This window comes from Phoenix dactylifera, chromosome 1 (assembly GCF_009389715.1).
Source record: "Phoenix dactylifera cultivar Barhee BC4 chromosome 1, palm_55x_up_171113_PBpolish2nd_filt_p, whole genome shotgun sequence".
Lineage (NCBI taxonomy): Eukaryota > Viridiplantae > Streptophyta > Magnoliopsida > Arecales > Arecaceae > Phoenix > Phoenix dactylifera.
Genome location: NC_052392.1, coordinates 15297771 through 15312431, shown reverse-complemented (window position 1 = coordinate 15312431; position 14661 = coordinate 15297771). Strand labels below are relative to the sequence as shown.

General features: G+C 48.7%; 1 protein-coding gene across 3 annotated transcripts; it reads left to right on the top strand.

Moving 5' to 3' along the window:
- Positions 1–692: 692 nt before the first annotated feature.
- LOC103703655 (aspartate aminotransferase, chloroplastic-like) lies at positions 693–4925 on the top strand. 3 transcript variants are annotated; one of them, XM_008786577.3, is made up of 11 exons: positions 693–910; positions 1028–1075; positions 1957–2148; positions 2268–2306; positions 2397–2486; positions 2606–2714; positions 2792–2901; positions 3542–3685; positions 3762–3928; positions 4040–4304; positions 4556–4925. In XM_008786577.3, exons 1-11 carry the CDS (start codon positions 845–847, stop codon positions 4685–4687), a joined length of 1362 nt encoding a protein of 453 aa, XP_008784799.2. In that variant the 5' UTR covers positions 693–844; the 3' UTR covers positions 4688–4925. The 3 variants fall into 3 exon arrangements, with proteins under 3 accessions (XP_008784799.2, XP_038983660.1, XP_038983665.1); XM_039127732.1 differs by having other exon boundaries at positions 4439–4822; XM_039127737.1 differs by having other exon boundaries at positions 694–910; positions 2021–2148; positions 4439–4822.
- Positions 4926–14661: the final 9736 nt, after the last annotated feature.

Genomic DNA, 14661 nt, shown 5'->3' with positions numbered 1-14661 from the left:
AAGAAGCGCTATATGAAGGAAAGAAGCTAGAATAGATTTGTAGTGAATATTGTCTTCTAACTTACTGATGTAGCCGGAAGGTTATTTTTGGGCAGCCAGCATGTTCACAGGTATAGAGACTGATGTAACTTTTATTGAAGAATGCAGCATCCATCTGCTCTAGAAAGGCAAGCAAGCAAACTGCCCCACATACCAATCGTCCCTTCATGCTATGTGATGATTTTACACGCATACCCCAAATTTATTATTTCTGCAAATCAATGTGTTTATTGAAATCGCTTCTCTATTCAATAGTTAAGGCACGGTCCAAGAATGGACTTGCCATTAATTTTTCCAAAAATTTTCTCCAACTCTGTTCATGTAACCCTCTCCCGCTCTTTATATAACCACACTCTCTCTCCCATTACAAAATAAAAATATCTCTATTTTGTACTAAAAGACTCAAAATATTACTATCCGATTTTAATTAAAAAATAAGCTTAGGTATATTAAAGATCAGGTTCAACCTAACTTCATATGGATCGGAATCTTAAAATTATTAAAACTAATAACCAACTAAACGAATTTTAATAAGATTAAGAGTAGGCGATAAATCTGCACACTATGCCTGCTAGTGTGTAGGATTTTTTACCTGCCGTAATAGAACAGTGATCTTTATCTTCCCTCTGGTTATATATACATATAGGTATGCAGCTGGGAGCTATGGGAAAGCTCCATAGCTGCTGAGTGACTTGTCGTATGAGATTTAAACCATTTCCATCGTTGCAATCTCCGGAGGTCCTCCAGCTGGGTCTTTGATCTTTTGGCTTTGAATTTCACGTTCTTGTTATTTTGCTTAGATCGAATGGCCTCGGAAATGGTTCCCCTCGCCCTCTCGCCATCAACCATTGTCATCCGGGAACATCCCAAGGTTTATATCTCTTTTCTTGTTCTGAATTACTCTTGGCGTTTGACGTCGTTGTTTCGAACTAATTAATTCCAGTCATTTCTTTGGCCACTCAAATATGAGAATTCTGTCATTGAGCAGAGCATTAGAGTTGGCAAGAGGACTGGCAGTCTCCTTTTCAAGGCAAAGGTAACATTTGTTCACTTACTACTTCGGTATCTCATTACTGACTTCTTTGTTACTGTTTGCTGTTGTTTACCTAACTAGAGGAATGGCAAGGAAGCTGTAAGTTTTGGCCCCTCTAAATTTGAGAATCTGCATAGATTATGCATGTGTCCCTCTTTTTGAAAAGATTGGATCATAAGGTGTTGTTATGCCCTCAAAAAAAACGAGGTAGATGTAGTTTGGCAGGAGTCACAAATGTTGGAAGTGTTGATCCTTGGAACCTTTAAATGATGAGAAAAATGGTGAAAGGGGCTCATGCCCATCCTCAGGAAGAGGAACTTCAAGAGAACGCTCAAGTAAATTGGGATAAACACATCCAACTTTCCATATAGCTATACAATGTAGTTTTCAGTCTTCTTGAAAGAAAGCCGAACGAGTTAGTTATCTAAGCCGACGGCAAGCAATTAATGGCTTCAGATACTGCTTTGGAACTTGGTTTTGGCCTTGGAATGAGCCGGGTTAAATGAGTTTTGATTTTTGGCAGTCTTCTCACCAATTTTCGGCAGTTGAGTTGAAGACTTTTAAATACTCATAAAAAGTTAAAATTATAGAAATTAGTTGTAAAATAAAATTAAATGGGCCATAAAGAAGGATAGCTGAAGCTGGCTGCAGATAAATCTTTTTGGTTGTATCCAATATTTTGTTAAATTCATTATAGAAAGGCCCATCACCACGAAACCATCGATCAAAATTGTTGCCCTTGTCATGCTTCTGAAGTGCTGAGAAAAATATGCAATTTTTTTTCTTTTTTTTCTTTAAAAAAAAATCGGAGAGTTTCAATCTGCACTGATCTGGACCTGGATTGTGCCTGAAGATCTAAGTGGTAATCACCATGGGGCTTGCAGGCTTTTGGTCCAAACAGTACGGTTGTTGCACCTAATGGTTCTCGCTTTGAGGGTGTGACTTCAGGCCCTCCAGACCCATATTATGAGCTTTTGGAAGCATTTGAGGCAGATACAAGCGACACCAAAGTAAACCTTTGGGTCAGAGCTTACAGGGTGGAACTCCAACCATTCGTGCTAAACGTAGTTAAGAAGGTACGAGTCCCATTAAACATTCATCTGGTAAACTTCAGTATGTGATGCTTGATGCGCAAAGACACAAACAGCAAATTCTCTGTTACCTCAGACTTTTGCTATTTTATTTTGTTCTGCAGGCAGAAAAACTTATGCTGGAGAAAGGAGAAGATAAAGAGGTAGTTTGAAATATTAAGCTAAAAGGGTACTGCAGAGTCATACCCCATCCCTTTTCTCCCCTGACCTCTGAATCCTGTTTGATGTTGCAGTATCTTCCAATGGATGGTTTGGCTGAATTTAACAAGGTCACTGCAGAACTGTTGTTTGGAGCAAACAATCCCGTTATCCAGGAAGGAAGAGTATGCAATTATTTCCTATGATTTTTTTGCTTTTCTTTTTGAATTCTTTTAGTTTAATAATAATACATGGAGAAAATAGCTGTAATAAATTTGCTTCCACTCTGCCTTCTGTAATTCAGGTTGCTACTGTTCAAGCTCTTTCTGGAACTGGAGCTCTTCACCTTGCTGCAGCATTTATACATGGAAATTTTCCTAATGCAAAAGCTTTAATATCATCTCCAACTTGGAGTATGCATGTTCTCTGATTAGCATTTCTTTACCGGCATCCCTTCGATCTGCTAATTTTATGCTTATATGTTGAACAGGCAATCACAAAACAATTTTTGATGATGCTAAGGTTCCTTACTCTGAATATCGACATTATGATCCGATATCTAAACAGTTGGATTTTGATGGCATGATAGCAGACATTAAGGTACTGCACACCATTGCTCTTGCACTCAACTAGATTGGCTCTCCTGTTGTATACTTGTATTTCATGAGAATTGAGAACACCTTCTAGGATGCTTTGATATGGGGACAAAATTGCCATTGTTATTGTTGTTTAAAAATTCAAACATTTCTAATATTGATTATATGTTTGCCATGTTTTTACCCTTGGAGTTGTTGTCACTGGTTTCTTCTAGATGCATTCACTCCATCTTCAAATAAATTTTTGCATAAACCATTTTCTTTTTTAAATTTAGAATAGGCATGTCTTGAGATCAGATTGTCGTCATCATCTGCTTCTTCTTCTTTCTTCTTTTTCTTCTTGTTCTTGTTCTTGTTCTTGTTCTTGTTCTTATTATTATTATTATTATCATTATTATCATTATTATTATTAAAGGGAGGGAGTGGCATCTATGCTAAAATTATCCATCTTTATTTTTTTCGAAATGCACACTCGAAGCATCGGATCCAAAACCTTTGTTACCAAGAAGAGGTGTGACTACCACATAGGCAAGCCCAGGTTTACTATGACATGGAGAAGTTAATTTGGTGTCTTCTCCTAAGAACCAACTGGTGCACCTATTATTCTTCCCCTGGTGTAGTAAACTCTTGATTTGGTTTCCTAGGCTGCACCACATGGATCTTTTGTTCTCTTACATGGCTGTGCTCACAACCCAACCGGAATGGACCCGACGCCAGATCAGTGGGGTAAAATTGCTGATATCATCCAAGAGAAGAACCATATTCCTTTCTTTGATGTTGCATACCAGGTAAAGAAGCTTAATTCCCCATAGTTACTGCTTGCTTCCAATTATGATGTGTGCCTGAACTTAGGAAGCACTGCAGGGCTTTGCCAGTGGAAACCTTGATGCCGATGCATACGCTGTTCGGTTGTTTGTCGAGCGCGGTCTGGAGCTTCTGGTTGCTCAGTCCTACGGTAAGAATCTAGGATTATATGGAGAAAGGATTGGAGCAATCAACATTGTATGCTCATCCTCAGAAACTGCCGTGAGGTACATCATCAACTTGCATGATGAACAATGACTTGGACTCTGCAAACGATTTATGATGCATGCTGCTTGCCGGTCTGTGCAATGTGAAAATTGATGCTTTCTTGTAATCAGGGTGAAGAGCCAACTGAAATGGCTAATCCGGCCTGAGTATTCAAATCCTCCTCTTCATGGTGCTAGGATAGTTGCCAATGTTGTTGGAGACCCAGCTCTCTTCAATGAATGGAAACAAGAGGTGGAATTAATTTCTCGGCGTCTGAAGAGTTTAAGGCAGAGACTCTTTGAAAGTCTCTCTTGTAAAGATAGGAGCGGAAGAGATTGGTCTTTCATTGTCAAAGAAAATGGCATCTTCTCCCTTATTGGCTTGAATAAAGCACAGGTGAAGCATTTCTTTTTATCTTATTATATCTTTGCTAGATTAATTTGTGAATGTTGGACATTACCTGGTTGAGAGGTCCTGTTTCTAATTTGTTGTCCACAGAAATAGAGTAATTAGTTCCTATCATTTTTCAGATTTCAAATCCTCATGGCAGTGCATATCAGATTGCACACGCTCTCGCTGTTAGTGTTTTTCTTATATTGCATGCCTTTTGGTATGTCTTACATTGTGTATTTGTACGTCTTTCTCAGATAGATAATATGAGGAACAAATGGCACGTATACATGATCAAGGATGGAAGGATGTCTTTGGGGGGATTATCTCTCTCTCAATGTGAATATCTTGCAGATGCCATTAGAGACTCATTCCACAATGTCAGCTAGAAGATATCGGACGTCTAATTACCGTACTTTGTATGGACAGCTATGCTGGGACTATCTGATCTTGTTCTTATGGTTTTCACTTGAATCTAGTTGTGAACTTCTGTGCCGAAATCTATTCATTGTTTTGTAGTCTAAGCGGATGTCTCATACAAATCGGATACGAATACACCTAAAAAAGTCAAAAGATAACAAGTCATAGAGTGTTTTTTTGAGAATTGCACATAATTATAGTCTTCAGCGCCAACAAACACCTTTGATGATTAATTATGAACTACTTCTAAATCTTGTTATTTTTAAGAAAAGAAATATAACTTTGTGAGCTAGGAATTGGTTAGAGAAAATGTACTGCTACTGATAGACACTTATGGATTGCATGGATCGTATTGCACCAAGGTTAGGACTCTACATGCACAGTGGTGATCTGATAAAGTGGATGGATGGCTGAGGTCATGCGCCTATAGGGTAAGGGTTGTATCTTCCGCTTGCGCACATCATCATTGGATCGTGCAACGGTTACTTTAAGATTTGTACAGACGGATGACTCAAAGAGTTCGGAGTGCTTTGAGAGTTGCACAAAGCGCCATCCATAGTCAATGTCAAGAAGATCGATCATTTTTTCATGCGAAAGATACAACCCGAACCCTATGTCAAGGTGCATGGAAACTTTGATATTAGGTAAACAGCAAGAAAAAATCACTTATGTGCCTCGCACCGATCACTTTGCTTCATTTAGCAGCACATTTCAAAGGGATCAATAACGATGCAGAACACCACCTTTTTGAGTGAACCTGAGAATCTCTCAAGTGAATCAGCATTAAGCAAGTGATGCACGTCTCTGCTGCTGTGTAGGGCTCTGTTCCTCGCCAGACGTAATAAAAAGCCATGAAACAACTTTATTCGAATAAAATTATTTATTTGAATAGTTTTTATTCTATTAAATTAGTGGACTAGGAATATTTCATGGAACAAGGAAAACTTGTTCCTTTCAGATAAATTTTATCTCTATCTATTCTTCAAACACATCAAAGAGTGATGGAGCAGTTATATGTCTATGATAAAATTGTAACTGGAGGTATCCTGCCAAACATTCTATAAAGAAATGGAATAGCTTTACTCAAACAAGGACACTTATTCGGTAATTCTATCTCGCCAGATTAATAAAATTTAATTATTCCATTAAATATGGAATGGTTATCCATTCCAATCATAATTTCATTCATATCCATGCTTCAAACGTACCGAAACATGGGATGGCAATTTTATCCCTGTGATAAAATCCAAATAATTATGAAATAGATGCATCCACTTATTTCTTCACTTATCTCTATGATCAAATACAAGAAAAGCGACTTGTTTCATGGAATAAATTATCCCATCTATAGTAGGGGAAATAACACTCCAAAAGGTACCCTCCCTGGCCTTGATACCACCCATCCAATTTGTTCTTTTTGTTCATATGAGAACAATAGAAGCCAAATTATTTTGATTAAAGAGATTAAGTGGAGCTAAGTTGGTTGAATGTTCGACCCATAATTGCCGACATTTTTATTAGCATGTGTGCATAAGATTTGCTAATTATACTAATTATTTTTTTTGTTGCCATAATTCCCTTAATTCAATCAGATACTCTATGATATGGAGCCACAAACAGTTCCAAAATGTCCATGTCGAAGCTGTCTTTTTCCATATGGTGCAGTTACAAAATATCATCTCATTTTTTAATGGATTACAAAATCCTATCCCATAAATAAATAAATAAATAAAGAGATGGATAGATAAAGAATAATAGAGATAAAGAGGATAGATAGAGAGTAATAGAGATAAAGATGCGGCGATGTCTTGAAGCCATAGAACGGATTTTTTGATTCTGATTATCTTGATAAATTACTCAGGTCCTATCTATTGAAAAATTACCAGCATTTGCAGCCACGAAAGATATTACTGTAGCTATCGAACGACGACAACCCTCACCCGAAAGTGGTGGCAGACCGAGCACTACAGCATGCGGCGGAGATCATCGGCACTATTGAGGCTTCACCTACTGGGTTAGTTAGGAACATTTAAAACCCCCATTCTGCTCTCGCAACATCTAGGACGATATTGGTATTCTGGGTGGCCCCACCCCTGCTTCCTTAAGATGAACTTCGATGGAAGCGTGTAGAGGATGGGAGCTGCGGAGGTGTGAGGTTTGTTATTAGGGATCGTGACGCCAAACTGGTGGCAGTGGGAGGGCGACGGATTTTTGACTCGTTAGTAGTGACCGCTGAGCTTAGAGCAGCCTAGGAGGGTATCTCCTTTGCGAGGCAGATACTAGGCGCGGATCGCTTCCTCCTCGAGGGAGATTCGACTACGATGATTGGGTGGATCCGGAGATGGAGGTGCTCAATCAAGGATCGACCGTTGCTCCACGATATTCACAGGGCACTTGGGGAGGCTGACTCTCACTAGACCACGCACGTTTATTGGGAGGTGAACGGTATTGCAGACTGCGTTGCTTTCTTCGCGGCTCATCACTCTGGAGGCTTCTCTTGAATAGACCATGGAGCTGTGCCTATGCCTTTACGCAATATTTTGTTTTCTGATTTTGTTAGCTGTATCCACTCTCATCTGGTGTGAGCCGTCGATGTACCAAAAACAAAAAATTAAACCCAACCTACTGTTGCTTTCTACATGAGATGCGGTATTGAAGCTTTCATTGTCCTCAATAGTCAATGCTTTCATGAATCGTGTTTTGATTTAACAATCTAGTCTTTAAATTTATTATTATATCTACAAGTAAACAATAGTTTATAACAACAGAGTAAGAGCATTGGGAATATTTATATATAGACATATCTATATATAACACTTCAAGTATATTCATCTAAGGAGTGAAATGACATTCTACAAAGCACATATGTGGATGGCAATGGACAACAAGTATTTTATTGAAGAAAAATTGATAACAAATATCATAACAACACATTATTTTTATTACTTCTAAAATTAAATAAAATATACTTTATTTCGACTCTGTGCTATATAAAATGGAGAATTCTTGGAGGTCAAACAATCTCTGAAGTAAGAACACCTTCATGCAGTGGGGGACAGTAATGGATAATTAGAGCAAGAAGCTCCAGCATAGTGTGAGAAAGCTAACGGCTAGTCGGCGGCGTCCCATCGGCGTCCGACGAGGCTCCGGCCGTCCGGTGTGCCAGTCACGGCGGGTGGGCGGGGCAGTGTGAAGCACAGTAACTTGGCTCGGCAAGTGTTCTCAGCTCCCGGTGACTTTCGGGTGGTTTGGGGGAAGCTCCATGGACCGCAAAGGGAAGGCGCCGATGGGGAAGACGACGGAGCCGACGGGGAAGACGACGGAGGGAGCGGCGAGAGGACCGGGTAAGTCAAACAACTTTGGGCGCGGGGGTAATTCCGGTGCTTGGTCACGGCCGGGGCCGTGGGTTACTCAAAGGCCCACGGCCGCGGAGGTGGAGCGGCTGAGCCGCCGCTTCCCGGACGTCCTCCGACTACCGGAGGAGCCAATAGCGGCGGCCCGGCTGAAATGGAAGGGACGAGCACTGGTGGCGCGCAGCTTCGGCCGCCGCATCCCGGCGGAGTGGGTGGCCAGAGACGTGGCTGCCCGGGCAAAACTGAAAGACGTGGTGGCCGTCCCGCTCGCGGACGACCACCTCGCCCTCCGATTCCGGTCGACGGAGGACCGGGACCGTGCCCTGAGCGAGGGCCCGTGGGTGGTGGCGGGGCAGCTCCTCGCCATGAGCCCATGGGTCCCGGATTTTGAGCCGAACGCCGACACGGTGAAGACGGCGCTGGTTTGGCTTCGCCTGCCCTGCCTTCCACCGGAGTATTGGTCGACCTCGACCATCCTCCACATTGCGGCTAAGGCGGGCCGGCCGATTGCGGTGGACGGGGTCACCGAGCAATAGGGGGCCATGGGATTTGTCCGTGTAAAGGTGGCTATCGACACCACGGCCCCTGTTGCCGGGGGTTTTGATCCAGGGAATGACGAAGGTGCGCTGGCAGCCCTTCGTCTTCGAAAACGTGCCGGCGCTCTGCCCCCGGTGTGGGCGCATGGGTCATGCGGACGCCGCCGCCTGCCGTTTTCCGGCGACTGGCCGAGCCGCGGGCGGCTCATCCTCGGGAGCGGTGGACCCTGAAGGCGGGACAGACCAGACGCCTCCGGCCACTGAGGAGGAGAACCAAGGGCCAGTCTATGGCCCTTGGATGGTGGCGACACGGCGGAGAGTTCCACGGGAGAACCCTCCGCCACGATCGGGGGAGATGATTGGGCCCGATAAGGGGCCTGGGTCGTCATCGACTCGGTCGCCACCCCCTGCGGTCTGCCCGACCTCGCCGGCGTCACCGGCGGACACCGACGGTTGGCAGAAGCCAACGAAAGTCGCGCGCCGCCGGTCGCCGTTGGCCAGTGGTGGGGACAGGCCGGCCCCGGCCCCCCTAACAGGCCCTGTCCGGGTTGCCTTGGTCGGCGACTCGGGACCCGACTCGATCGAACCGGGGCCAAGCCGGCGGGCCGACCCGGTCATCTCGGTCGACCTGGCCCTCCCGCGGGCCGACCCTGGGCCCAGCGGGGCGGTCGTGGCCCGGGCCCAAACTCAAAAACGGCCCAGGCCCCTAGCGGGCCTTGGCCCACAAGGGGGCCCAGGCCTGTCCACCCAAAACATTGGGCAGGCCCAACGCGCACGGGCCCAGCGGGCTGGGCGCCGCAGCCGTGGGCCGGCCCGCTTGATCGGCGCGCCCTGCGCCGCGGCGCGCCGCTCCCCGACGACGCGCCAGGCGTAGGTGGCGTGCTGCTGGCCGCTGGCGCGCCCCGCACGGTGTCCGCGCCCGCTGTCGTAGGCGCGCCCATTGCTGAGGGCGCGCCCGTTGCTGGGGTCCTTCCCATTGAGCGGGGCGCGAGCTCTTTGGAACGACAGGGCCCGCGGGCCCAACTCGCTATGAGGCCGCAGGCCCTGATGGCTCCGAGCCTTGGGGCTAGCACGGGGGCCCAGGCGACCCAGGGCCTGGCTGGTGGGGGCCCAGGGGACTCTGCCCAGCCAGCCTTGGGTTCGAGGGATCTGTTTGACCCGGCCCCCCTGGCCCAGGACGAGCTGACCATGGCTGGGGGACCTGTGGCACCAGTAGGGCCCTTCCAGTTTAGCCCACCATGTCAGGAGCTGGCAGTGGGTCTGGGGCCCTCGCAGGCCGACGGCCAGGACCACCCCATGGTGGGTGTGCCGAGCGAGCCGCGACTGTGGGATGCTTTCGTGGACCTTGGGGGTGGCCCGGATGGAGTTTTCCGCTTTGGCCCACCCCCCCGAGCTGCGGGGGTGCGGGAGGACGCTACCCGAGGTAGGTGTGTGGTGGGGGACTACCCCACCCCACACGCGGAGGGGAGCATGGCTGAGGTACCGCCATTAGGGGAGGTACAGACCATTCTACTGCCGTGCAGCGTGTCAGGGCAGCAGTTATGGGGGTCGTATCCGTAGCTGGTGGCGAGGAGGAGGGGCGAGACTGCCGGGGCGCCGCGCCTGAGGATGGCCCCGCGACTCTGGGAGAGGATGAGTCTGAGGCCGACTATGTGGACTGTGACCCATGATGATACTTGCTTGGAATTGTAGGGGGGCGGTCAAGCCGTCCTTCATGTCTGCCTTCAAACGACTAGTACAGGTCCATAGTCCAGAGATCTGTTTCCTATGTGAGACCTGCTTATCGGGCGATGGGCTCAGTCGTTTGAGACGACGCATGGAGAGGGATTGGGAGACCTATGCAGTCGATTCCCAGGGGCTGTCGGGAGGCATTTTGGTTCTATGGAGGCGGGGTGTGGCGACAGTCGATGTTTTCCACAACTGCTCCCAACAAGTAATTATGATCGTATCACGACCCGACGCCGCTCCATGGGTACTGTGTGGTGTGTATGCTAGTACGAACCACCGGGCCAGGAGAGTCCTCTGGCAGGAGATCACCAACCTGACCGCCCAGGGCATTCCGGCGGTAGCAATTGGTGATTTCAACTGTATCCAGAGTGAGGATGAGAAGCGGGGGGGCGCTGCCTTCACGGATCGAGTGGACAGGAGAGAGTTTCAGGATTTTGTGTCGCGGAACGGCCTGGTAGATTTGGGTTTCACGGGACCACAGTTTACCTGGTGCAATAATCAGTTGGGCAGTGCTAGGGTTTGGGAGCGATTAGATAGGGCCCTTGCGTCCCCTGATTGGATCCTCCGTTTCCCTACAGGCCGGGTTAGTCACTTGCCTCGGACCACTGCCCACTGCTACTGTCCACCTCATCAGGCCCTACGCATCGCAGCCCCTTCCGCTTTGAGAAGGTTTGGCTGTCGTACCCCCAGTCCTGGGATATTGTTTGCGACGCGTGGCGGGCCCCGGTGCACGGCGATGCCATGCAACGGGTCTCACGCAAACTTGAGCTGACTAAACGGCGCCTTCGCCGATGGAACCGTGAGGTTGTGGGCAATATCTTCCGGCGACTGGAGGGGGTTGAAACTTCGATCGCTGAGCTACAGAGGAAGGAAGACTTAGGAGGCGTGCTTCCGGAGGACGATATGGCCAATCTTCGGGGACTTCTTGCGACTCACCACTCGCTACTACGGCAGCATGAGATATTCTGGCGACAGAAATCTCGGGTGCAGTGGGTAAGCAAAGGTGATCGCAACACCAGGTTCTTTCATCGGTCGACGGTTATCCGGAGATAGAGGAGCATGATCCACTCTCTGCGAGCTGGGTCTGGACATCGAGTGGAGGGTGAGCCTGCCATCCGACAGGTCTTACTCGATTTTTTTCGTACTAGATGGACGGAGGATGAGGAGGCCAGTGATGGGGACCCCCCTCTAACGGCGGACGTGTGTATTTGTGATGCTGAGAGTGTATCCCTGACCCGGCCAGTGTCGGCACAGGAGGTACAGGAGGCGGTATGGGCCTTGGCCGCAGACAAGGCCCCGGGACCTGATGGTTTCCCCCCCTTCTTCTTTCAACAGTATTGGAGTATTATCCGACTAGCGGTGGTGGAGGCTATCCAGTGTTTTTTTGCCCAGGCAGCATGCCTGAGGACTGGAAGGCCACCTTCATCACGCTAATACCTAAACGCCAAAATGCGGCTGAACCTTGTCACTTTAGGCCCATCAGCTTGTGCACAACCCTATACAAGGTTGTCGCAAGAATTATGGTAGGCAGAATAAAGCCCCTCTTGCCTGGCATCATTAGCCAGGAGCAGGGGGCCTTTGTGGCCGGCAGAAATATTTCCCATAATGTTATGTTGGCCCAGGAAATGATGTGGGATCTCCGACGAGCATCGAAGCGGCACAGCCTGATGGCAGTCAAGTTGGATATGGAGCGGGCTTACGACAGGATCAGGTGGAGCTTTCTTCAGCGGGCGTTGGAGGCGTACGGCTTCCCCAGGCAGTGGATCGGCTGGGTTATGGGGTGTGTTCGGGGGCCAAAGTTTTCTATCTTGGTCAACGGCACACCATCACCTTACTTCAAGTCCTCCATAGGGCTACGGCAGGGATGTCCCTTATCCCCTTACTTGTTTATTATCTGTGCTGATTTTTTATCCCGGTCTTTGTAGAGAGTGTGCGCCAGCTGGGAGCTGGAGGCCTATACCCCAGCCATGGGGGCTCGCCCTATCACCCATTTACTTTTTGCTGACAACTGTCTTCTTCTGGCCAGGGCACAGACTACAGAGGCTCGGGTCCTTCGCAGAGTGGTGGCGGCCTACTGCGCGGCGTCCGACCAGAGAGTGAATTTTTCCAAATCTACCATCTCTTTCAGCCCCAACACAGAGAGCGGAGTCAGACAGGAGATCAGAGGGATCCTCCAGATACCGGAGCAGGAAGGGACGCTTACCTATCTAGGCGTGCCTATTACTGGCCGGAGGCTACGGGTGGCAGAGTGCTCCGGTTTGGTGCAGTGGGTCCAGAGCAGGCTGGAGGGATGGAGGGCGTCCTCATTATCCATGATGGGGAGAGTCACACTGGTCAGGGCAGTGCTGGGATCTATACCGGTGTATCTCATGGCCAACACAGTGGTTCCCAAGACGATCCTGTTAAGGATCGAGCGCCTTCTTCGGAACTTCCAGTGGGGGTCATACGGTGGAGGTCACGGAGTGCACCTGGTCGCCTGGGAGCAGGTTTGCCGTCCCACTAGTGAGGGTGGTCTGGGAGTGCAGTCCCTTATTGAGAGGCGCGAGGCATTCATCGCTCGGCATGCGGCTCGATTCATATTAGAGCCACACGGCCTCTGGAGTCAGGTGATGGCAGCCAGATATGGCCGAGGGGCTTCAGGGTTGGCACAGCGGGGTCGCCGAGTCTCCTTCATGTGGCGTGAGATCGGGAGGTACCTGCCATCAGTATCGGCACACATCAGGGTTCTGATTGGCGACGGCCGGAGTATTGATGTGACCAGCGACTCATGGGTGGACTCCTTGGCCCTGAGCTGTTGGCCGACTATGTTTGACACAGAGGCAGTTGAGGGGCTACGGGTGTGCGACCTCCTTGCACCAGGAGGGGCAGTATAGGATGAGGCCAGACTCAGGCTATTGTTCGGGGTACACCTAGCTGCGAGGATTTGATCCCTCCCGTTACCAGGATGCGGGGGGCTAGATGTCAGGGTGTGGGGCACCTCGAGCCGGGCCAGTGTCAGGCTGGGAGACCTCACGCGCGTCATTCAGCCAGGGTACGAGCCGGGGCCGGACTGCACTTGGATTTGGAGGTCCGGACTTCACACGAGGGTAGCTCTCTTTCTATGGAAGGTGTTATGGAACCGACTTCCTACGAGAGTAGAGCTGAGCAGGCGAGGTTGGGGGGTCCCAGCTGAGTGCGGGACGTGCGGAGCTGAGGAGTCAGCGGACCACGTGCTCTTCCAGTGTACATGGGCGAGGTCGACATGGCAGTGGGCTGGGGTCCCGCAGAGGGCCCGGAGTGAGCGGCTACAGTTTCTCAGGGTGATACGGCAGTGGTTAGCCAGTTTATGGACCCGCGAGAAGGGCATTAGAGCTACTTGCACAGCACTTCAGATCTGGCTGGCAAGGAATGCTCGCACTCTTGGTGAGCGCAGGGTGTCACCGAGGTTTGCGGCAAAGCTCGCTCGAGCAGAGGCCTCGGAGATCAGACCCGCCCCTCATACAGACAGACCTTTGACAGCTCGGGGCACCTGGGGTTCCCTCCTGCTTCGGCAGCTTCTCAGTTGGTGTTTTTCACCTGGGTGCCCCCACCCTTGAGCTTCCTCAAGGTCAACTTCGATGGGTCGGTTTTGGATGGTGGCACGCGAGGCGGTGCAGGCTTTGTCATACGGGGCCCGCATTCCAGAGTAGTGGCCGCAGGTGGCTGTCAGTTGTTTGATATATCGGTGCCTGGAGCAGAGCTGCGTGCAGCCTGGGCAGGCCTTCGACATGCGCGGGTAGTACTGCGGGCCAGCTCGATTATTTTGGAGGGTGACTCGGCCACTGTTGTCCGGTGGATTCAGAGGGGATTGGGGGGTGAGAGCACAGACCATCCCTTGATTCGCGATATTGTGATGATGAGTGAGGGGGGGCCATTCTGGCCAAGCATGTATTCAGGAAGGCCAATGGGGCAGCCGATTGGGTGGCTGCCCATGCGGCCCACCACTCGGGGTATGCCCTCTGGTCGGGGGAGGCGGAGCCGCCATTGGCACTCCGTGAGGTATTGTATTTTGATCTTATTGGGTGTATTCGTATCCGTACGGTATGAAGCATCCGTTTTCAGCAAAAAAAAAAAAAACAATCTCTGAAGTTTAAAATATTTCTCGCTTGTGAGTTTTTTTTAAAACTAAAACATGAAAATATATAAATCATGAGAGTGAAAACACTAATTTTAGAAAAAAAATACGTTAAAAAGTTGAACTCTATTAATGAATTAGAAAACTTGTCCTTTTTCATTTTAATCATAAGAATTCAAAACTTCTAAATTCTAACTCAAAAGTCCTGTTTCAATTTTTTTTTCTTTTTTCTT

Excerpts from the sequence above, each read along its gene's own strand:
- LOC103703655 (XM_039127732.1), top strand. The coding sequence starts at position 845 with ATGGCCTCGGAAATGGTTCCCCTCGCCCTCTCGCCATCAACCATTGTC. Across the intron at positions 2,307-2,396 it reads AGAAAGGAGAAGATAAAGAG|TATCTTCCAATGGATGGTTT; the intron begins GTAGTTTGAAAT and ends TTGATGTTGCAG. Across the intron at positions 4,305-4,438 it reads TTGGCTTGAATAAAGCACAG|ATTTCAAATCCTCATGGCAG; the intron begins GTGAAGCATTTC and ends ATCATTTTTCAG.